Genomic DNA, 22,526 nt, shown 5'->3' on the forward strand with positions numbered 1-22,526 from the left:
GTGTGCTCTTCATAGTAAGTCCCTTTCAACCACCTGAGTTTTTATTAATGAGGTAACTTTTGGAAAGCCCCTAAGGATGGGGGCTGGTTGCCAGGGGAACCAACCTTGATTAGAGAGTTAAATTTTCTGTCCTAACCCCTGGCCTCCAGGGAAGGGGGGGTGAGGCTGGAAGTTGAATGTCAATCAGTAATTACCAATGAAGCCTCCATAAAAACCCAAGAGAATTCAGAAAACTTCTGGGTTGGTAAAGACATGGAGGTGCTGGGAGGGTGGCGCACTCAGAAAGCCTGGAAGCTCTGTGCCCCTTTCTTCATATCTTGCCCTAATGTCTCTCTTCTATCTGGCTGATCCTCAGTTATATCATATCCTTTCATAATGAACTGGTAATCTAGTAAGCAAAATGTCTTCCTGAGTTCTGTGACTGCCTCTAGCAAATTAATCGAACCCAAGGAGGGAGTTGTGGGAACCTTTGATTTATAACCAGTTGGTTAGAAGCACAGGTGATAACCTGTGTTTGGCAATTGCATCTGTGTGGGGGCGGGGGGGCGGTGCAGGGAGGCACTCTTGTGAGACTGAGACCGTAAACTGTTAAACTGCTTGCTTGGTGATGCCAAAAAAGCACACATCAGAATCACGAAATACAGAGACTGCATATGAGTAACTGAAAATGTGGCCAATCTTTGCCACTGGTGGTCAGACATTACCATTTGAAAACTAAACTTTGCTTCTTACCACAGCTCTATCTGGGGTGGCCTGGAGGGTGGGCTTTGGAGCCAGACTCTGCAAGTACAAGTAGCAATTCTGCCACTCAACAGCTGAAGGACCCTGAGCAAGTTACTTATATCATTCTGTGCCTCAGTTTCCTCATCTCTACAGTGGGGATGAAAAAAAGAACCTCGTCTAGAGGACTGTAAAGTCCTGAGAGCAATACTAAGTGCTCAATAAGTATTTTCCATCAGCATTATCTCCTCTTTGTATTTTAACTTGTCACCTAACTCTGTAGCCTGACTTTCCTCCGTTTTGCTACAAAACTGCCCATTGGCCAGTATGTTCTCTCGTCTCCCATGGTATTATCTGTTGGTGGGGGGTAAGCAATGTTCTCCAAAGCTTACCATACATTTTTACTGACCCATATGAAATGAAAGCCCAAAGAGATGGTGGCCGCCGTCTGGTCCAAGCCTGTCACTGTACAGAGGGGACCAGTGAGGCTCTGCACAGCAGATGGGCTGCCCTGTCCACAGGTTGGTCTAATGTAATTATTGTACAAACATTCTTCCCAATAAGTTTTTGTACCCCAACTTCTCCAGAGAGATCTCTTATCCATCTAGCTAAAGAAGTAGGTGAGAAAAAGCCACACTGTGATTTTAAAGACTGTCAAATGCTAATTACAAGTCACTCCATTTGAAAGATAGCACTGAAAGCATTTTAATCCCCCTTCCCTCTCCCCAACTGTCATGACTGGAAAAAAGAAGAAGCCAGTTCTATGAAAGCTTCAAACCAAACACAACAGTTGTACAGACAATGGTTATTAAGAGGTAAGCTTTTTCTCAGGGAATGGCTAAAGTGTTTTTTTTTTTTCCTTCTTGTTACCTTGGTAACTGCTACCTTGGCGCCCTTGTTGATGAGCTGAACGACATTCTCTGCTTGGCCTTTGTACGCAGCTATGAGAAGGCGTTCTGAAAGTGTAGCGACCGCATCCTGCTGGCTCATGAATTAGGAGAGAAAGAGGTTTTCAGGAACGCAGTAGACAAGTTCCTTCAGCTCAACACGGTGCCACTGGCCCGGGCAGGCTCCCACGGGTCAAGATGCTCCCGATCCTTAGAAGGTGCTTCTGTTATTACTATGCCATCTTCAGGACCTAGGGATTACAAAACAAAGTTGCCATCAGCACGACTCAGCACACAGGATGGGCCACACGTCTTCTCTCTGATCTCAGGGCATCTGCTGAGGGCTCATGGCAGGGGACAGAAGCTGGGTAAAGACAGGACAAGCACGAAGCACACTCTGCACACCAAAGCCCCTGAACTGGGAAACAGAAGGCAGCAGAATGTGCCAATCTCCCTCCCTTCCTCCCTCTTCAGGGACATTCTCCAGAGGATTATAACCAAAACCGTGAGGTCTGCTCTGCACTTCCATCCTAGGTAGCAGAGACCTGCTATAATCCCATCCACATCACGGGGGTTCCAGGCCTGTCTTTGGCAGGTAACTATACCATGTATGATCTCAAAGGGCCTCTAGACCATGTTCTGTGGGTCCACCACAGCTAACACGCTGCTTCTGCTGGCAGGTGAAGGTGCCTGTGGATCACACCCCACGGAGACCCTGAGGAGTGGGTTAGATCCTTGGGATTTTGTCCCAGCATTTACTGCAGTTCCTTTGCTTCATCCTTGCCTCACTGTAAACAGCGCAGTTTCCTGAGTTCTCGGACAGATGGAGAGCTGGGCACAGGCCCGGGCCATCTCCCAGTTCCAATTATTGTCGGAACAACCCCTTTGGGAACAACAAGGATGCTAGAACCACTGACAGTGCGCGCTGCCAACTGCACCGGGAGGGGCTGCTTCTGTTGCTTCTGTGCCTAATGGGAAATAAAAGGCCTACTAAAACCAGCTCTAGGATGTGAAGCCCCACTCAGAGCAGTGGTCTGGAGGTAGTAGCTAGCAGTAAACTTAACCTCTTCTTTCCACCAAATGGCAAATGGACAGAATTTTAAAGACTGACTCCTATCAGTAGCCCTGGGCCACCATTAGAGCAAACCAAAGCCACTGGTAATTATGTCAAAAGTAAAGGATTCAGGGCACCTGGGTGGCCCAAACTGACTCTTGATTTCGGCTCAGGTCAAGATCTCAGGGTCCTGGGATCGACTGGGCTCAGTCTGCTTGAGGTTCTCTCTCCCTTCTCTCCCTCTGTCCCTCACCCCTCAAATAAATAAATCTTAAAAAAAAAACAAAAAAAAAAAACCCAAACCAATCCACCCTGCTCTGCTCACTGAAAGCACAACAAACCTGGAGAAGGGATGCTCCAAAGCAGAGGACTCCTCTGTTCGTGGCTAACACGGTCAGAGGCCCTGGGATGCACCGGAAACCCTGGTTGAATGAATGAGCCAGTGAAAGGGTAATGTTGAGATTCAAAGCAGAGAAACAGAGCTGGAAATGCTACTGGAGATTCCCAGGGTCCCAGTGAGAAACTAGTTTGGGCTTTATGTTTCCCAGACCGTTCCACTGTTTAGAGTGGTTTGTTTTTGTAAACATTGGATACATTGTCTCTCTATTCAGATGATCTGTGGTACCTTCAAACCAATAATACTGAGCTTCTGTTCTGTTTGCCCCAATACTGCAAAAGCATTCCAGCCCCAAAAGGCAGGAAAATACAATATTAGCTGTGGCTTCCTAAATGCTCTCCCTCCACAATCACATTCTTCCATTTACTCATTTGTTATCTTTGCGCACTCAATGGCCACCTTCCTGTACCCAAACTTTTCTTGTAATGGGCATCTGAATGTCTCAACTACAATGGCCCAGTTCATACAGATACTGTTATCGTGACTAAAATTTCACTCATTTTACTTCAGAGCTTAGCTCCTGGGGATAGACAGAGATGTCCTTGCTGCAAACTCAGTGCAGCCCATCAGCCGAGGTCACGAGCTGCAGACCAGCAGTGCTGTCCAGTCTCCCCAGCAACAGATGTGTGGGTCAGCAAGCCCACAGTACATGGACAGCCACTCCCCGCCTGTCCCAGACAATAAATCCAGCTCCTAGACACCTATTGCCATGGTTGCAGTCTTCTGAGATAGCCTTGTTTACATAATTACCTTTGGTAAACAGCCCTTTGTAAATCCAGCACACATTACTATTCCTTTTTTTTTAAGATAGAAAAACACTACAGTTGAGAAATGTTAGCCAAACAGAATTTTTAAAAATTATTTTTAATTTTTTTTTTGCTTTTCAGTTACAGCTACTTAAGAATGAAATGCTCCCCACTCCCCACCCCACTCCACCCGACCCCCTCCACCATGGCCAATGCACAGCCTGCCAGAGGCACAGGGCAGCTCTAGGACATATTGCTTATAGGATTTTGGATACTTCCCCCAACTAGAATTGCACAGAAAACTGCCTGTAAAATCAGGAACAGAATCCAAGGTTCCAGTTACCAGTCTGCAGCTAGCATCATCCCTTTGTGCTTGGGCATCTCAAGTTCATTCTCAATTTAAATCCAGTAATAGGCTTGCTGGTAGGACCTCCAGCATTCACCTACAGTTGCATTTACACACAGCGTGGTGGGAAGAGATCAAAGTGGCTGAGTCTTCTTTTTGGCTTCCTTTCTACACCTCCATCCTTTTGGAATAAGGGGATACTCAGCTTCTTGTCTGACACCTCTGAACTAACAAATCGGGCCAGGCAGAGTCGGGCTGAGGGAGAGGAATAAGGGGGATAGAGGTCCCCCAACAAGAAGTGGGGGAGGAAGGCGAATAAAGAGGTGGCAACCAGTCTGCAATCAATGAGTTAAACTCCACTGCCAACCTGTTGGGTCCCCAGGCTGTAGCAGCCCCATTCCCTCATTAAATCTGAGCCTCCTCTTCCAAAGAGATCAGCTATCATTCAAGACACTTCCCACGGCTGGCGGTGAGGAATTTCTTCTGCCCCACATCTATCAATCACATCCCTCTTTGTCACAATGCTCACTTTCACAGGGCTCCAGAGAAAAACATTAAATGCAAACATGCTGCCAGTTTTTAAGCAGAAATGAAATAAATCCACGATCATAAATATTCAATGAGCTTCCTGAATCCAGAAAGTATTTAGCTTCCTAAGAAAGATTTCCCTCCTTTCTCCTAGCCCACTGCCCCATTTTCACTGCATTCCAATTTGCCAATGCTTTTTTTTCTCTCATCACGAATGCCAGAGGGCCACACAGCTGCTTGGTCTGTGATGCAATCTGTTTTCTTTTTATAGCAAAAGGTCTATGAGGTTTGCTCTTGCTGTTTTCTTGAGGATTTACAACAAAGTCTCCTGGTACCAATATCCCCAAACCACTACATTCAGTTTCCTGACAGACAAAATATTCTAGAAGAGACCTGGCAAACAAAAGTCCCAGCCAGGACATTATGCACAGCCCACCCAGAGACAGTCCACAGGCACCCAGAACCAGTGGTTAGGGAGCACCATCAGTTACAATAACTCGCTTTGCTCCTACTGCTCAAAACCCTGTAGTGAAGAGAGACTGTACTCACATCCGGGGGTCTGTCCTCCCCATTCTACATGGTATTCTGTTGCTGGATAATTGCTGTCAATTCTTTCCTGGAGAGATCATTAGCTTCCTAGGGTTGTCACGCCCAGTGGGTCTGCAACGATTTACTCGCCTGTTTCCCTTGAGCTTCCTCTGCCAACTCTGGCCAAATCACATCTAAAAGCTTATTAAGACATCCACTCAGCTCACAATGTCTTGTGGCTTCCTAGTCTGCTCGTCACAGCTTCTGAAAGTCTTGGGTCTTCAGGTCTTGTCGAACTGCTCCCTTCTGCCGGCAGAGGACCTGTAACGCTGCCCTATCAAGAGTCAGGGAATAATTCACAAATGGGCGGAATGCTTTTGAATGTTGCTCAGATGACAGAGAGACGAAGTTTGCATTCTGGCAGCAGTAATACCAGGAGAAGAGATGAATGTGCATGTTGTAAGGGAGGGAGAATGCAGGTAGGGTCAAAACCTGTAATGAACTGCCTTTATGTTAACAGGGAACAGCAGAGATCCAGACATTGCACCCTCCTCGGCAGAGAGTTCCAGCACTGTGACTGCAGCAGTACAGCAGTCAAGGGGCTGGGAGAGCAGCTGTTTCAATGTTTGTAAGCCCAGAGTTTGTCTCACAAACGCTCCTCTAAACAGAGTCTCAGTGGGGCGGGGGAAGGGAGGAGATAGGGAGAAAAGCTGTCAAGTTTTGATCAAGTGCTGTCAATGGCCCTAACCATCACAGGGGTGTCCTCCAGACCACTTGTTGAAGCAACAGAAAACTAACTCCCCAACTAGAGCAGTCATAGAAAGGAAGAGGGTTTTCATTTTGACTTGAGCCATATTACCACTTTTTCCTTATTTTGAAAGCCAGAATTGTTGGCCCTGAAGATGGGAACATTACTTTCAATGCAAACCCTCCAAGCACCCTCCCTGCTCAAGGCCTTGCCCCCATTTCCTTGAGGGTAGCAGCTCTTATGGGCAAGAGGCTAGGATTCTGCTTTGGCCATTATCTGGCTTATACCAAGGGGAGAATAGCCAGACTCAGGGCAGTGCATTACAGAGAGACTGAATTCCACTGGGCAGACAAAGTGCCGGTAGAATGATAAGCTTTTTTTTTTCTTTTTTAAAGATTTTATTTATTTGACAGAGAGAGACACAGTGAGAGAGGGAACACAAGTAGGGGGAGTGGGAGAGGGAGAAGCAGGTTTCCCACTGAGCAGGGAGCCCGATGTGGGGCTCGATCCCAGGACCCTGGGACCATGACCTGAGCTGAAGGCAGACGCTTAACGACTGAGCCACCCAGGCGCCCCGAAAAGCTTATTTTTAATACATAACAATCGTACTGGTTTATCCAAAAGTGATCACTGCTGGGACACTGCCATCATGGACTCCCAAGTGAGGTTAGAACAGGGAGCAATGTGACTCTCTCCCTACCTTAAAGAAACTGACCCTGATAGGTCTTAATGAAGCCCCAAAGGCCAGGTGCCAAATGGGAAATGTAAACCTAATGTGACAAGTATAAAGAAAGGAGTGGTTACTTTTCTCAAAACTTCTGGGACATTTCCTTTTTCTGAGACTAGTACCCCACATAATATTATCAATGAGGACAGTACAGCCCTAGCTGTTCACAGAGCCTGGGGTCCCCAAATGCTATCTGCCAAAGACAGGGACAACAGCGGCAGAACACCCTTTTGAGCAAGCCCATGACTCATTTTACACACCTCACTATTGCAAAGAAACACATATGCTTATTTCTGGAGCCACGTGAAGTACAGTACTTCTGAATCTGACAGTTACTGAATCGTTGAAATAATCCCCTCAGCAGGAGACATACAGAGGCTTTTGCAGCAAAGGCTGAGTGACATCTGGAAACCTGTGACATACTCTACCATCAAGAAAAGCTGTTAACACATATAAAAATAGTATCAGAGGCCTAAGAATATCATTGAATAAAGTTATGATTGACAGAAAGCTTGTGGTATAGAGACCTCTTCTTTTTACATGGGATGATAGTCACTTGTAGACTGCCCAGCACTGCTAGATCACCAGAGCCTCCAAACTGGGGCTACCAAAATCACATATACTGATACCCACATGCTCAAAATCCACACCAAGTCATCGCCGAGCCTTCTTTACCTAGACAAGGCGATTATGCCCTCATCTGTGTTCTTACAGTTTTCTATAAGCTCCTGTTATGGGCTGAGTTGTGTTCCCCTCCCCCAGATTCATATGTTGAGGCCATGATCCTCAGTGTGACTATTTGGAAAGAGTGCCTTTAGGAGGTAAATAAGATAAAGTGAGGTCATAAGGGTGGGGCCCTGATCTGATAGGATTAGTGTTTTTATAGGCGAGACATCAAAGAAAGTCCCTCCCCCTACTCTAATCACTCTCCTATCTGCCCCCCCACCACGCCCATTCTCAGAGGAAAGGCCATATGAAGACATAGCAAGAAACTGGCCCCCTATAAGCCAAGAAGAAAGTCCTTACTGAAAACCAAACCCTGCTGGACCTTGATCTTGGACTTCCAGCCTTGAGAACTGTGAGAAAATAAATTTCTATTATTTAAGCCACTCAGTCTATGGTATCTTGTTCTGGCAGCCTGAACTAAGACAGTTCCCCTCACATGTAATTGCTGGCATGGGCTCAAGGTTGATTTTCCTGCTTAGACTAAACTCCTTGAGTACAGGAACCCTGTTTTGGTTATCTTATATTCCAGTGCCTGGCTTGGTTCCTGGAATACTGTTAGCCTTTAATGTCTGTTAAGTGGATGATAGAAAAACTAAAAACTAATTGCTTTTTCTAGTCATTAACTGTCTTCAGAAGCCTGTGGATCTCATGAGAAAAAGAGGAAGTAAGTCTCTACCAAGTCAGCAAACCTTTTTCTTCTTCCTCCACAGATGAGGCAGGCTATGGCTCCTGAACCCCCATGAGATAATAAATGGATGTAGTCATTCTCCTCTCTCCCTCCCTCCTCAAAATAGAGGACCACCGCTCCGGGGAGAAGAGTTACCAATCTGTAGACAGACCCTACCCAGTGCCGCACGTCCGTCAGCACCGCAAGCATTGGACAGCACCACAGCCACTCAAGAATTTTCTTTTCGCTACCCTCAATCCCTGTTGGGTAAAACCACAAATGCTAAAGACAAACCAAAACAAACAATGCCAAATTATAAGAAAACCAATCCCCACACAATAATCTACCTTCCATGCATACACTTCTTCCACCCACTTCTTAAATCTGCTTTGATCAGGCTTCTTTCTGCCCCCCCCCCCATTTTCCCACTAAGCTGTTTGTTGTTGATGTTGTACTGTACTATGCATTTATTGAAGAGATGGGCACAAAGAAAGACAGAAACCGGGAGAGGGAGCTTTCTTGCTTAGTGTGCTAGGCGTGAAAGGAATCAGCAAAGTTCTCACAGAGAAGGGTAGGTGTGGGGTGATTGGTGGAGGATGTGTATGATTTTGTTAGCTAGAGAAAGGGAGAGGAAATAGGCAGAAGAAACAGCAAGAGCAAAAAGGCAGAGTAGCCTGGAAGTGCATGTCATGAGTGGGAAAGACAAGCAAAGAGACTGTTGCACCTGAAGCTTGTAATACATGGGTGATGACCCAGAGATCACGTTGCAAAGTTGGGCTGTGAAAAAAATTTCATATCATGCCAAAGACATTAGTTTGTATCTTGCATTTGTGATGGGGAGCTCTAGAAGTTGGTAAGCACAAGAGAAACGAGTCATATTTTTACTCAACTTAGAATTCAAGATTTCCAAGAACTGGATTAATTATAATTATGGGTTCATGTTACACTTTGAAGATTGTACGCACATGGCTTTCTTTCTCATTCTTCCTTTGTATATCTCTTCTTTTATTCCTTCCGTTCCTCTTTCCTCCTTTCTTTTTATTTTAATCAATAGATCTTATTTTTTAGATCAGTTTTAGGTTTACAGAAAACTGAGCAGAAAGTACAAAGGGTTTCCACGTACCCCACCCACCCCCAGCCAGTTTCCCCTATTATTAACATTTTGCATTGGTGTGGAAAATTTGTTACAATTGATGAGTCAATATTGATACATCATTATTAACTAAAGTCCATTAAAAGTTTACATTAGGGTTCCTTCTTTGTGTTGTATAGTTCTGTGGGTTTGGACAAATGTATAATGAGGTGTATGCACGATTACAGTATCACACAGAATAGTTTCACAGGCCTAATGCTCCACCTGTTTATCCCTCCCTCCCCCCCAACTCCTGGCAACCACTGGACTTAATACTATCTTTATAGTTTTGCCTTTCCCAGAATGTCATGTAGTTGGAATCATACAGTATATAACCTTTTCAGTTGGCTTCTTTCACTTAGTAATATGCATTTAAGGTTCCTCCATGTCTTTTCATGGCTTGATAGCTCATTTTTGTTAACACTAAATAATATTCCATTCTACAGATGTACCACAGTTTGTTTATCCACTCACCTATCAAAGGATATATTCATTGCTTCCAAGTTTTAGCAATTATGAATAAAGCTGCTATAAACATTCATGTGCAGGTTTTTGTGTGTCATACTTTTTTATCTCATTTGGGTAAATACTAAGGAATACCACTGCTAAATCATATGTTAGGAAAATGTTTAGCTGTACAAGAAACTGCTATACCGTCTTCCAAAATGGCTATAATACTTTGCATTCCCACCAGCTGATTTTACATTGACCTAATTGCCAAATGCAGTGGTAACTTCCAGTTCTTACCTTATGTGCTTTCTCTGTTGCATTAGGCACTGCTACCATTCCTTCACCACACTTCCTTCTCCTCTGGTCTCTGTGGCCTAATCTCTCCTCATTCTCCTACCACCCCTTGAACTGTTTCTTTTTCTCATTCAAGGGCTCTTCATTCCCTGGTCCCTTAAATGTTGCAGGTGCCTCAGATTCTATCCCTGACTGCCTTCTCCGCTCATCTTCTTCTCTAGAAAATCTGTTACCCACCTCCCCAACCCCTGCTGCTGCTGCTCACATGCCCCTCTGCTGCCTAGATACAGACTTCTTTAGCCTCAATCACTTTCTCTGAAGCTCCATATTTTAAGCACCCGCCCATTTAAAGACATCGTACTTGGATATCCCCTATCAACATGTTCAGAACCAAATTATCATCCTTCTTTCAAACCCATTCCTTTTCCTATGTCCCCATTTTGGGGAGCGGCTCCACCTTTCATCTATCTGCCTATTTCCCTAATCTGGAACTCCTCCCAATTCTCTGATTCTCCTTCCCCCACCCTCACATTCCATAAATTACCAAATCCTCCTGATTTGAGACAGTAATACACAGGGTTTAAAAATGAGAGTTTTGAGGGGTGCCTGGGCGGTGCAGTCAGTTAAATGACTGACTCTTGGTTTCAGCTCAGGACGTGATCTCAGGGTCGTGAGATCAAGCCCTGCATCTGGCTCCATGCTCAGTGTGGAGTCGGCTTGGGATTCCCTCTCCCTCTCCTTCTGCCCTTCTCGTTTGTGCTCACATGCTCTCTCTAACAAATAAAGTAAATAAATCTTTTAAAAAATGAGGGTTTTGAGGTCAGATTCCTGGGGCTCAAACCCCAGCTCTGCCACTTACTTTTTGGGCAAGTCTCTAATGACTCTAAGCCTGTTTTCTCATGGTGTAAAATAGAGTAACAGTTCTTACCTCATTGGGTTGTTGCAAAGATGAAATGAATTAATACACACACTGTACAATGTCTGGCACATAGAAAGTGCTCAGTAAATATAAGCACAGCTGTATGGTTGGTACTTAAATGTTCCTTGTTCTGTTCTCTCTTCTCTAGCTGCATGGCCACTGCTTTGATTCAGGATGTCATCATTTCTTACCTCAACTATCGCAGTGGCCTCCAACTAGATGCTAATGATGTTTCCTGAAATTCTGCTTGTGATTATCTAAACTTGGAAATTGGGATAAGAAAGGTGAAGTAGTTTTCAGCTTGTGTAAGGGAATCTGCTGCTGCAGATGAGTTTTTACCAAGGGAAAAGTAGGCCAGACTAATGTTCAGGATTCTGACAGTGAGTGTGCTTTGGCTCAAAATGCAATAAAAGATAACTTTGAAGAAGTCAATATAACCTGCCCAGATAGTTGTTAGGATTTATTAAACTTGACCCTCAGGAAAGATAGAGCCATTGAGCCAACAGTATTAAATTCTCTCTCCTCTGACTGGGCCTTAGAAGATCACTGTGCCAGTAAGAGAGAAGTTCCCCCTTCTGATGTGTCAGTGTTAGAGGAAGGAGAGTAATGAGAAACTTCTCCAGTTTGTTTCAAGATGGCAAAAATGGAGTAGACAGATGAGCTGCAATGCAGGAGGAGTCATTACTTCTATCTGTCAATCAATAGTCTGCTAGGTTGTGGCACTTATGTCTTTGGGGCCAATTATTTTGCCTTTGTCTATGGACCTCTCATCCTCTGTGCTTCTAGCCAAAGAGCCTTTTATGACCAGATCATATGGGGGCTATGGAGACTGCTAATCACAGGAAAGAAGTTCAAGTGCAGAAGCTGCCTCCCACAGTAGTCTCCCTGTCTCAAGTCCTCCCCACCCCCTCCCCACCTCAGTATATGTGATCACTCTCAGAATGCCTTTTCACAACAAATGTGATCATGCTTCCCCTTTGCTTATAAACCTCAGTGACTCACGTTCCCCCAGAACAAAGTCCAGCGAGACACAAATCCACACATGGCCCAGTCTTACCTCTATTTCCAACCACCTGCTCTGCTGACACCCCACCCACCCATTCTGCACCCTGGCTTCGCCACACAGGTACTCAGAACCTTAAAAGCACCACCCTGCCCTTTTTGCTTACAATGCTCTTTAAATCTTTTCCAAACTCCTTCTCATCCTTCAAACCTGATTCAAAGTGCCCTTCTCTCAGATGATTCCTCCAATGCTACTCCATCCTCCAGGTTCCTAAGGCCCAAATCCCAAGGACCCTGAGCTCAAATCCCAGCTTGACTACTTATGTTGGGCAGTGTATTTAATAAATCTAGGTTCATTTCCTCATGTATAAAATAGGAAGAATAACAGTTTTTACCCATTGGGTTGCCACAATCATCAAATGAGGCTAATACAAAATAATGTAACTTTTAAATCTCACTGTAAGTATTTACCAAACTGGACTGCAACTGTGTGATGTCAGTATTCTTGGCCTCTCCTCCTCCCTTCTGATTAAAAAGCCTTCTCCATTCAGCAGCTCTTCTAAGGACACTGTCCCAGAGAGGCTCCTGGGCTTTAGGATGCAGAATCAGAGGGCAGTCAGCAGAGAAAGGAAAGGCAAAGGTTGACTTGTCAAGGGAGGCCAAGCTAATCCGTATAACAAAGAGCTGGGAGAGTGAGCAAGTAGTGCCATGCAGAAAGGAGGATGGAACAAGAGCTTCTGGAGAGTGGTGGTAAACAATAGGCTTCTAAACATTGTGGAACATGAGAGAATTAGGGAGAGAAAAGGGAATATGAAAATGTCACTGAGAGTTTGTGAATTCAGTTTCCTTTAATTTTTTAAGAGCAACAAGTAAAGATTACTACTTTCTAAAAAATTACTTTTGGTCTTTGGATTATGATTATTTGAAGATGTCCATACAAATACTAGACCACAAGAGATTGAAATTCTTTGGGGTTACCCTTGTTTACAATGTCTTGGCTCTCAGACTCAGCTTCTCTAGTACAGGGGCTGTGTCTCATTCCTTTCTGTAAATCCAATGCAAGCACACAGCCTGGTATATGGCTTATGAGAATACATACTTGCTGAACAAATAAACATATCTATGCTTATACAACTGGATCATAGACTCCCATGAGCAAGTCAATGATCTTATTTTTCCATGGGTCCAAATAAATCATTGAATGCTGCAGAGAGTTGAATGGTGGCCCCCAAAAAGGTATGTCCATGTCCTAATCCCCAGAGCCTGAGTGTTAAATTATATGACGAAAGATATATTATGTTAAGGATCCTGAGAACAGCGGTTAGCCTGGATTATCTGGGTGGGTCCTAAATGCAAGCACGTGAATCCTTAGAAGAAAAACAGAGGGAGTTTTAAGACAGAAGAGGAGGGCGTGTGACCCCAGAGGCAGAGATTAGAGTGATGAGGCCACACGCCACCTGGACCCATCAGAGGACAGATGAGGAAAGGGAGAATTATCCCCAAGAGCCCCCACAGGGAGTACAGCCCAGCTGACACCTTGATTTCAGACTTCTGGCCTCCAGAATGTGAGAGAATAACTTCCTATTGTTTTAAGCCATCGAGTTTATGGTGATTTGTTACAGTAGCCACAGGAAAGTCACACAAATGCCTTATACATAATGGATGTTCAATAACTCTTTGTCAATTACCTGTCAGGGGTCACTTCCAATCACAAGCTGTGCTTCCTTTTCAAAGTCACTCACCCACACTTGCATGGCCAAGAGCCAGGACTCTACTATGTCACTTCAACACTTGTGATGCTGTTGTAACCAAGGGATCCTTCACTACTGTCTCAGGAACAGTCAGGTTCCAGGGGCTAAGTGTCTACTGACTACATACTCCAGTAGAATGTTCTTCACTCATTCCTTCAGGAAGGAGACGGTACAGTAGGGAAGCACTTGATAATGAATTGGAGGGTGGAGAGCCACCCTCACTGGGGTCTCTCCAGCTGGCCGCCAACTCAGGCTGAGTACTCAACGGTTGACCTGCAGGAAACACTGCTGAACTGAAAGACAGCCATGTTAGATTTTCAGTTCCCAATTGTGAACCACAGTACTCACACACGCACGCACGTGCATACACACACCCCAATCATAAAGTTGCTTTGCCAGCCAAGAATTAAGTGAATGCAACCCTGCAGACATAGTTTCAAATATGGTAAAAGGAAGTCTGAGATTAACATGAGTGTCTACTTAGAAGTAAAAATCCCAAGTGCCTACTCACAGTGACTTGCCACTATAATTTCGGCATTTTTTTCCCCACTATGTTCCTCAGGGAACAGAGGCCTTCTCTCAAAGGCTTTCTCTCAAAGCTTCTCTCAAAGCTGGAGGTCTCCCAGTTGGCAAGGCCATGACCCTTGTAGGAGACCACTCACACACAGAGATTGCTTCTACTTATCAAAGTCTGCTATGTGGTCTTCCAGAAATTATTGTTTTTAAGTCTGTGGACCCAGATTTCCTGTGAGTGATCCCATTTTGATCAATTGTTCTGTCAATGAAGTATTAACATAATATCCATCTGATACTACGATAGAGACTATGATGCATGTCACCCCTCCCTCCCAACTCCCATTTACCCTAATCCACATGACTTTCTGCAATAGCTTTTTCAAAATCTCCAACTTTCAGCAAGCATGACTGGGTTAGATGTGATTTGATAGTAGTACTGTCCATCACCCACAAAAGGAGACATCCAGTGTTCTGGAAATGCTGGTACTACATCAACTGTTTCTACGCCACTGTTTGCAAAAGACTATACACACATGGATTTCCCATCTCAATTCCCTTTTAAGAGTGGTTGAGGTAGAAGTAGGTAGAATCAAGGGGAGAAGATTAGTTAAACACTCCACCCAGAGTGTGCTTCATGACTTTGGGCAAGTTATATAACTTTCTTGGGCTTTAATGTCCTCATCTGTAAAATGGGGATAATAATGGTAGCTATTGGCTTCATCAGACAGCTAAAAGAATTACCTGTGGGTATAGATGACAAGCATAGCACCTGGCACAGAGTAAGCACTCAGGAAAAAGAAAAATTGGGGGAGGGGGCAGCGAAGCAAGGGTTATTGAGCAATAGCAAAGTGATAGTACAAAGCTCCCAAGGAGGGAGGGGACCCAAAGGGGTTGCCCAGCACTCAGGAAATATTAATTGTGCACGTGCACATGTATAAAGTCATCCAGAAGCTAAATTCTTCAATTAGATTTCCAAATCCTTCCTATCATTTAATCCTTCCATCTTTTCTTTATAGTTCCCAAGGGCTGCCCCAGGGAGAGCTTGGTCCCTTGGCCTTACTCAAAACACAGCATGACACAGCATTTGGCTTCAGCACAGAACTTTGCTGGGATCAAGTGTCCCTGGAGGAGGGGAATTAGGACTTCAAGTAGAGCTAGCCATCAAGGAGGCTCTGCAGCCTCTCCCCATACTCGGGCCATCAAATACCGACAATCAGACATGTGCATGCTTGGAAAGATGGACCCTGACCTGGCAGACTCTGCATCCCAGGAAGGTGAGGACCTATTTATTAGGTGGAGGGCAAGCTTCAGGGGAATGCTCAGCCAGAAGTCAGCTCTCCTCACATTCAGCCTCTCTCTACTCATGGTTATTTCCCAGCTCAGACTTTCTCTCAAACTGGTTATTGTTCAAATTTTAAGTTTCAGTCATAGATTAACCATGAGCAAATTTGGTCCAAATTCTTTTGATAATAATTATATCACATGACAAACACATGCAGTTGTCACCAGCATCAGTTATGGTTCATTATTTGAAATTAAAATTCTACCACATCTTTACAAGAACAAGAGGTTCCTATAGTGAAGGCTGCAGGAACAGAAATGACACCGACCTTGAATTGCTTATTATATGCCCAAATTAGCGCCAGAGATATTTATCCCCAAGAGTTTTAAACAATCTTAAAATAATTAGGTCTCTCAGGAATTTCTCATTATTATCATAGTCAAATTATTTCCACAATGAAAATATATTTAATTAGTTGAGTTTCAGCAGTCTTCAGGAGACAGGGTCAACCTGAGAAATTACAAAGCAGGAGACCCTCTGTGTAAAGTCCCAGGTGAAGCCTGTGCCCTCCATCTTCTGATTGTTTTCTCACAGAATGAGGCTGTGATTCTCTTCAGCAAAGGGTGTGTCTGGATTCGCTATGATAACTGAAGCTTTCATTCCCAAGCTTCCATCGATCTTCTTTGGGACTCGGTCCTTGGGAAGAATCCAGACCCCCTCCAGCCTTTCTCTGTGGGAGAGGGGCTTCCTCCCCAAACCCTGGGCAAGGACAGTTCCATGTGTTTTCCACCTTTGGGCAGATCGCCTCTTTGATGGTCATTTATATCTAGCCCAATGTCCAAACAAATAGCGTGGTGGGAAGAGGGCAATAGAAAAAAAGAAGGAGAAAGGGGAGGAATGCTGGAGGAAGGACAACATGAAAAGACAATTAGCAAACCAGAGGGAGGATGCAGCTACTGACAAGAAGAAGGGGGTGGGGGTGGCCACACTAAAATGCAATCCCTTCCAATCCCCACCCCTCCCCAAACTAGAAATATTCCACCCAGCTGAATCTCTGCTCACTGGGGGATTTTTTTTAAAGGTTTTATTTATTCATTTGACAGAGAGAGCAAGAAAGAGCACAAGCAGGGGGAGCAGCAGAGGGAGAGGGAGAAGCAGGCTCCCCGCTGAGCAGGGAGCCCGATGACATGGGGCTCAGTTCCAGGACCCTGGGATCATGACCTGAGTTGAAGGCAGATACCCAACCGACTGAGCCACCCAGGAACCCGGGGATTTGTTAAATTAATGCAGGGATTCCTTCTGATAGAATTATGTATTATAGGGATGCCTGTAATACATATGTGTATGTGTATATAGCCATTCTTTCTTTTTAAAATTTAAAATATACAGAGAAGTGTACAAATAAGTGTATAGTGTGTTGAACTTTCAGAAACAGAACAGACCTGTGTAACTAGCATCTCGGTCAACAAAATAGATCACCAGTATCCCAGAAACCCCCCTCATGCACGTCTAATTCTACCTTCACCCCCAAGAGTAACCACTCTCCTGATTTTTAACATCATGGATCCATTTTGCCTATTTTTGAAAGTTTTTTGAATAGACTCAAATAGGATGGATGTATCCATGTATCCTTTTCTGCCTGGCTTCTCTCATTCCACATTTTATTTGTGAAATTCATCCATACCGTTGCTTATAGTCTACTCCAATCATTCGCATGGCTATGTAGTGTTCCATTGTATGAATTTCTACAATTCATTTACCCATTCTTCTACTGATGGGCTTTTGAGTGGTTTTATATTTTGTGTACTGAAAATAGTGTGGCTATGAACATTCTTACATGCATATCTTTTCGTGAAGACACATATGCCATGTCTACCTAGGAGTGGAATTGTTGGGTCATAGGCATGCATAAGTATGTTCAAATTTAGCAGATGTTTCTATGCATATTTCTCACAATCACATGTATCTATGGGTCTGTGTGAATCATATAAGGCACATGAAAGTCCCAGGGCAGGAGTGCTGGGTACTGGGTTTCTGTCTATTCCTTATGACTCTGAGAGGTCATCTATGCTTTCAAAAAGTCATGTAAGAGGAACAAATCTTTAACTCTAGTTCGCTTTTGTTATTTTTTTATAAATATGTTACAGAGCAAAAGAACTATCACTGCCTGAATATCATTAACTGAAAAATTGCTGGCAGACAAGGCTGACCCCGGACAGCACAGCCCTCTGCTCTAGGTCAAGAGCAGCCTTGCCCCCTTCCACCAAAGAAGTGACTCAACTCCACCCATGGGCCCATATCAAATGCCCAATGGATGGAAAGAAGAGAACACCAAGAACAGCATTTCATTAGTTCATGACTAGTTTTTATCAAATTAGTCTTAAAAAGCAGTTGGATGTATTCCAATGATGAGAGATGAAAATGGAAATGGAAGCATAATTATTACTATGTAAATCATATGCTCGCCGGCCCACACACTGAGACTCAGGATCACACTGCTTTATAAAACACTGCATGCCACTAGACAATTTTATGAAAATGATAACAAAGCTCCAAAGGATGATAGTGTCTGGCAGAGTGACCATACATAGAAAGTGCCCAATAAACTGTTATTGATGTTAAGGTTCACAGAAATAGTAGAAACTGGCTCCTAGAAAATGCACCTTTGACATCCCCGGGATACGCTCATCAACTATTTCTATTAGACCCACTAAAGAACATAACTTCTATATAATATATAAGGAGTTACACAGTGAGGCTTCCTTTTTAGTCAAACGGGGGAAATCCTGCCATAAAAGAAGACATATCGACAAGCAGAAAAACAGGGATGGTAAGAGTTGTGTCCAGAGTTCCCGAGGATAAGCTGTCAGGCAGCTTCTTCCAGGGAGCCCTTGTCTGCTGAGAATCAGCTGAGCAGGATGTCCCCTGCCCAACTCCCCCAGGGCCTGGGAACAAGACACCATGCTTGATGGTTTCCCACCTTACCCCTTCGTCCTCAGGTATGGGCAAACACATTATTAACACTGGGGCTACATGCCAAAGAGGCAGGTCCCATCAGCATGCCTCCGAAACTGCTCAGCATGCAGCTCCCCAGAGCTGGCAGGAGGAGGGTTGTGATAATGCTGGTTTCCCATCTCCGAGATCCACCTCTTGCCAGAACAACCCTTGCCCCCTCCACCTGCCTCAATTTGTTGCTGGAACGCATCCTATGTAATCCCCCAAATAACAAGTTGTAACAGGATCTTTCTAGTTATCAGTTTTAGCAATGCCAACGGTACTCCATAAATCAGAAATTTCCTTGAAAGTAATATTTCAGGGGTGACAGTTCAAAATTTAACCTATAATTACTAAGGACTGAAGAAAGACTGACTGCAGGGGGTATTCCTTTAATGGTCCTTGGGACTGCTCCTCTTGGTGAATGTCAATCACAGTGAGAAAAGATCCTACATAATAAGGGCTTCCTTCTGTTGTTTCTTTTCTTTTTCTTTCTTTTTTTCTTCCTTTCTTTCTCTTTCTTTTTTTGCTTTTACTTTTTCCTAATTGTAGTTTGATGCAATTTTAAGAATTATCACACTGCTTTCAGCTTTTTTAAAATAGTGGGGGTTTTTTTGTTTTTAAAGATTTTATTTTTGACAGAGAGAGCGTACAAGCAGGGGAAGCAGCAAGCAGAGGGAGAGTTCCGAGAAGGAGGCTTTTGCTGAGCAGGGAGCCCAATGTGCGGCTCAATCCCAGGACCAGGAGATCATGACCTGAGCTGAAGGCAGACGCTTAACCATCTGAGCCACCCAGGCGCCCCTAAAATGGTGTTTTAAAAACATCATTGGCTTGCTGTACTGTTCCTTTCTCAGAAATTATTTACATATGTATAAATTATTTGCATATGTATGAGTTATTTACATATGTATAAAATACTGACTAGTATTACCTCCCTTAAATTTTCATGGCTTTGTTGGGTGTCAACATAGCTGCTAAAAATCACTTGGTTAACATTAGAGTCAGATAAATTTAGGATCCACTCCTTACTGGTTATTTAACCAGTAGAAGCACTTAACTTCTCTGTCAGCTGCTTCCTTTGTAAAATGGACATATTATCTATTTGTGATAGAATGATGATGAACATTAAATAAGATAGTGTGAAATAAGATAATAGAAACATTGTTATAGAAATAAGATAATGAATCTAGAGCGTACAGAGATACCAGCTTTTAGTAACGACTATTATTAATGCTATTACAGGATCAGACAACCAAGTTTGACTCTGGTTCAATATTGCTTTCCTCAAGAGTTAGTCCATCTTTTAGGATTTGAGGCACTTGGAAGAACCTGGCCTCCGTGAACCCTGTGAATGTATCTGTCACACAGGAAGTTCTGGGTTTAAATGATGTATTTTTCTGATCTCACCTTGTCATATTAAGTCTCGTGGAGACCCCTGTTTCGGCCACTTGTGTGTACCCCTTCATCATTCTCTTGACTTCACCTTGTCAGCCACTGCTGCTCCAACCAGAACTACTGACCATAGACCTACACAGCACCTCACCTGGGAGGCAGTTTGTTTGACACCACGGAGTGGGACTCCCTCAGGACACCTCTTGGCATGACCTACAGGTGCGGAAAGTTTACACAGATGGAGCCACCCTGCGACTTGCCATAGGGACATTTTGCAGACAAGTTCCAGAATCCTGAATTTCCAAGTTCCCCCTGAACTTTCTGAACCCCCAAAGCAACTTTTACTTGCTAGAGGAGAGCTGCCTCTTCTTGCCTAGAGACCAAAGACCTCACCTGAGGCAACTGCCTCATAAGGTGATGCTCCCCTTCCTCAAAATCCACCCACCCTAGCCGATAATTAGGGTCAGGTCTCAGCACCACTCTGTGAGGAAACAGAGTCCCTGCTCTTGCAGGAACTAGCTTCAAAGTGAAGGACTTCCAGTTTCCACTGTTCTGTACTGATGGAACCGAAGGAACACATGGGTGAGGGAGGGTCAATGGGAAGAATGTCCGGCTAGACTGATGAGAATGTATCAACACAAAAGGACTCCCTTGTAAGTTGTGGCTTAGTATCTGGCACAGACACCTGAAGCTGGCATGGCTCCTTGAAGCCTGGGCACAATAATGGCCTATAGAGACTAATAGACATGCTGGGACAGCATTGGGAGAATATTGAGGGAGGAGTCAAAAGGCAAAAAGGTGGGTGTGCTAGACTGGATTTATTATAAGAGAACCAAAGAACTCTCTATCTGAACATGATCTCAGGAAGGCCAAGAGTTCACTTCCTTCACTAAAGGGATAAGGGTACTAGTGAGGGGGATGGCATCATGGAGAAGTCCAGTGGTTCTGTTCTCTGTTGACTGGAGTGGCCTGATGGCTGCCATAGTATAAGGCTCTTTTGAATTAATGGGAGATGACAGGATTCCAAAATAGCAGAGGCCAGGCTGTGACAACTAACCATCAGAGGCTAGGCGGATATGAATACCATGATTGCCAACAAGGCCTCAGGGGCAAACAAGGCCCTTTGGCCATTAGGAAGGAATCTGTGGCAAAGCTGACTGGCCATGGGCAAGATGGGAAGACAACTGACTAGGATATTACTTGACTTGCATAAAAAAAGACTAATCTGAGATCAGAAGGCTGATATCAGCTGCTGTAATTCAAAGGTTTAAAGGCCACTGGCTGAGAAGAGACTAGGTCTTCTCCAGGAAGAACCCTGCAATACTACCACACAGCTCATAGGATAAAGATTTCATTGATCCTTCTACAAAAGGACCTGGATCCACTTACTAGGATTGTTGGCACTGGGAAAAGTGGAATGCCAGATTTTTCATGTTGGCTATGGGTCTAAGCTGACTCTGATCCCACAGAACCAAAATGGTAGTTCTCCAATTGAAGCAGAGGCTTATGGAGTCCAGGTGATCAAGTTGTCACCATGTCTACTTCATAGTGGGTCCACAGAAGCATCCTGTGGTTATTTCATAGAGATACCTAGAAACTGGCAGAACCCACATAATGGTTCCCTGTGGAAGAGTCAGGATACTCTCTCTGTAGAATAGGAAGATATATAGATGTTATTTTTCTTATATCTGTAAAGCAAAACATAGTAATTTGTTCCTGGAGTAACCGTTGAGAGTCTGAAAAAGTAAAGTCAAAGGCAGTATATATTCCTTTACGAGACTGTATGAGGGAACATTCACATTACCTTTGCCTTTTGTCGTGTCTGATATTCCTTACATGTCCATGATATTTAGTGACCTAAATGTTGTCCAGTGTCAAGCAAGCTGAGTGTAAGATACCATAAAAAGTCCACGAAAAATACATGCTTGGCAATTTGAGATTCAACAGTTAGAAGATACTCATTTGGGCAAATAAAATCCCCACTCTCCCTACAAAGTTACCATTTTTTAATGAGGAGAAATACAAATTTGTTAGACAAATAGGAAGAAAAAAAATGACACCAACTTCTGAAATTATAATTAAAAGCTATAATTAGGAATGCCTGCAGTTCATTTTTAACTTTATAGGGGAAGGTGGTGAAGTGGTTTAGCACTGAATTACTTACACTGATGATCTTAAATAATTTTAGGTGTTAGAGCTGATCCAAACAATGACACACACAAAAATTCTTAAGTTTAAAGAACCACATCCTACTCTTATTTACTCCTTATTTGCCTCCACAGTGCTTTGCACAAAGTAGATACTCATTAAACACTTAGTGAGACAAAGAATCCTAAACTTTCTATAGACCCACCAAAAGATCAATAATAGTCAAAGCAATCTTGAAAAGCAAAGCTGGAGGCATCAGAATTCTGGACTTCAAGTTATATTTCAAAGCTGTAGTAATCAAAACAGTATGGTACTGGCACAAAAAGACACACAGATCAACAGAACAGAATAGAAACTCCAGAAATAAACCTGCAATTATATGGTCAATTAGTCTTCAAAAAGCAGGCAAGAATATGCAATGGGAAAAAAGACAATCTCTTCAACAAATGGTGTTGGGAAAACTGGACAGCAACATGCAAAAGAATGAAATTGGACCACTTTCTTATATCATACATAGTATTATCATACACAAAAATGAACTCAAAATAGATTAAAGACCTAAATGTGAGACC

At 43.7% G+C, this 22,526-nt stretch overlaps 1 protein-coding gene across 4 annotated transcripts in view; it reads right to left on the reverse strand.

The window, feature by feature from the left end:
• ANKRD6 (ankyrin repeat domain 6) overlaps positions 1 to 22,526 on the reverse strand; it is a 181,026-nt gene that overhangs the window by 64,183 nt on the left and 94,317 nt on the right. For all 4 annotated transcript variants that reach the window (XM_028108055.2, XM_028108056.2, XM_028108057.2 and 1 more), the window contains exon 2: positions 1,591 to 1,858. In XM_028108055.2, coding sequence (XP_027963856.1) covers positions 1,591 to 1,710 — 120 coding nt within the window. In that variant the 5' untranslated portion in view covers positions 1,711 to 1,858. The remainder of the gene's footprint in view (positions 1 to 1,590; positions 1,859 to 22,526) is intronic.

Source organism: Eumetopias jubatus, unplaced genomic scaffold (assembly GCF_037043125.1).
Source record: "Eumetopias jubatus isolate StellerSeaLion01/CBP00866 unplaced genomic scaffold, mEumJub1_p1.0 scaffold_6, whole genome shotgun sequence".
Taxonomy (NCBI): domain Eukaryota; kingdom Metazoa; phylum Chordata; class Mammalia; order Carnivora; family Otariidae; genus Eumetopias; species Eumetopias jubatus.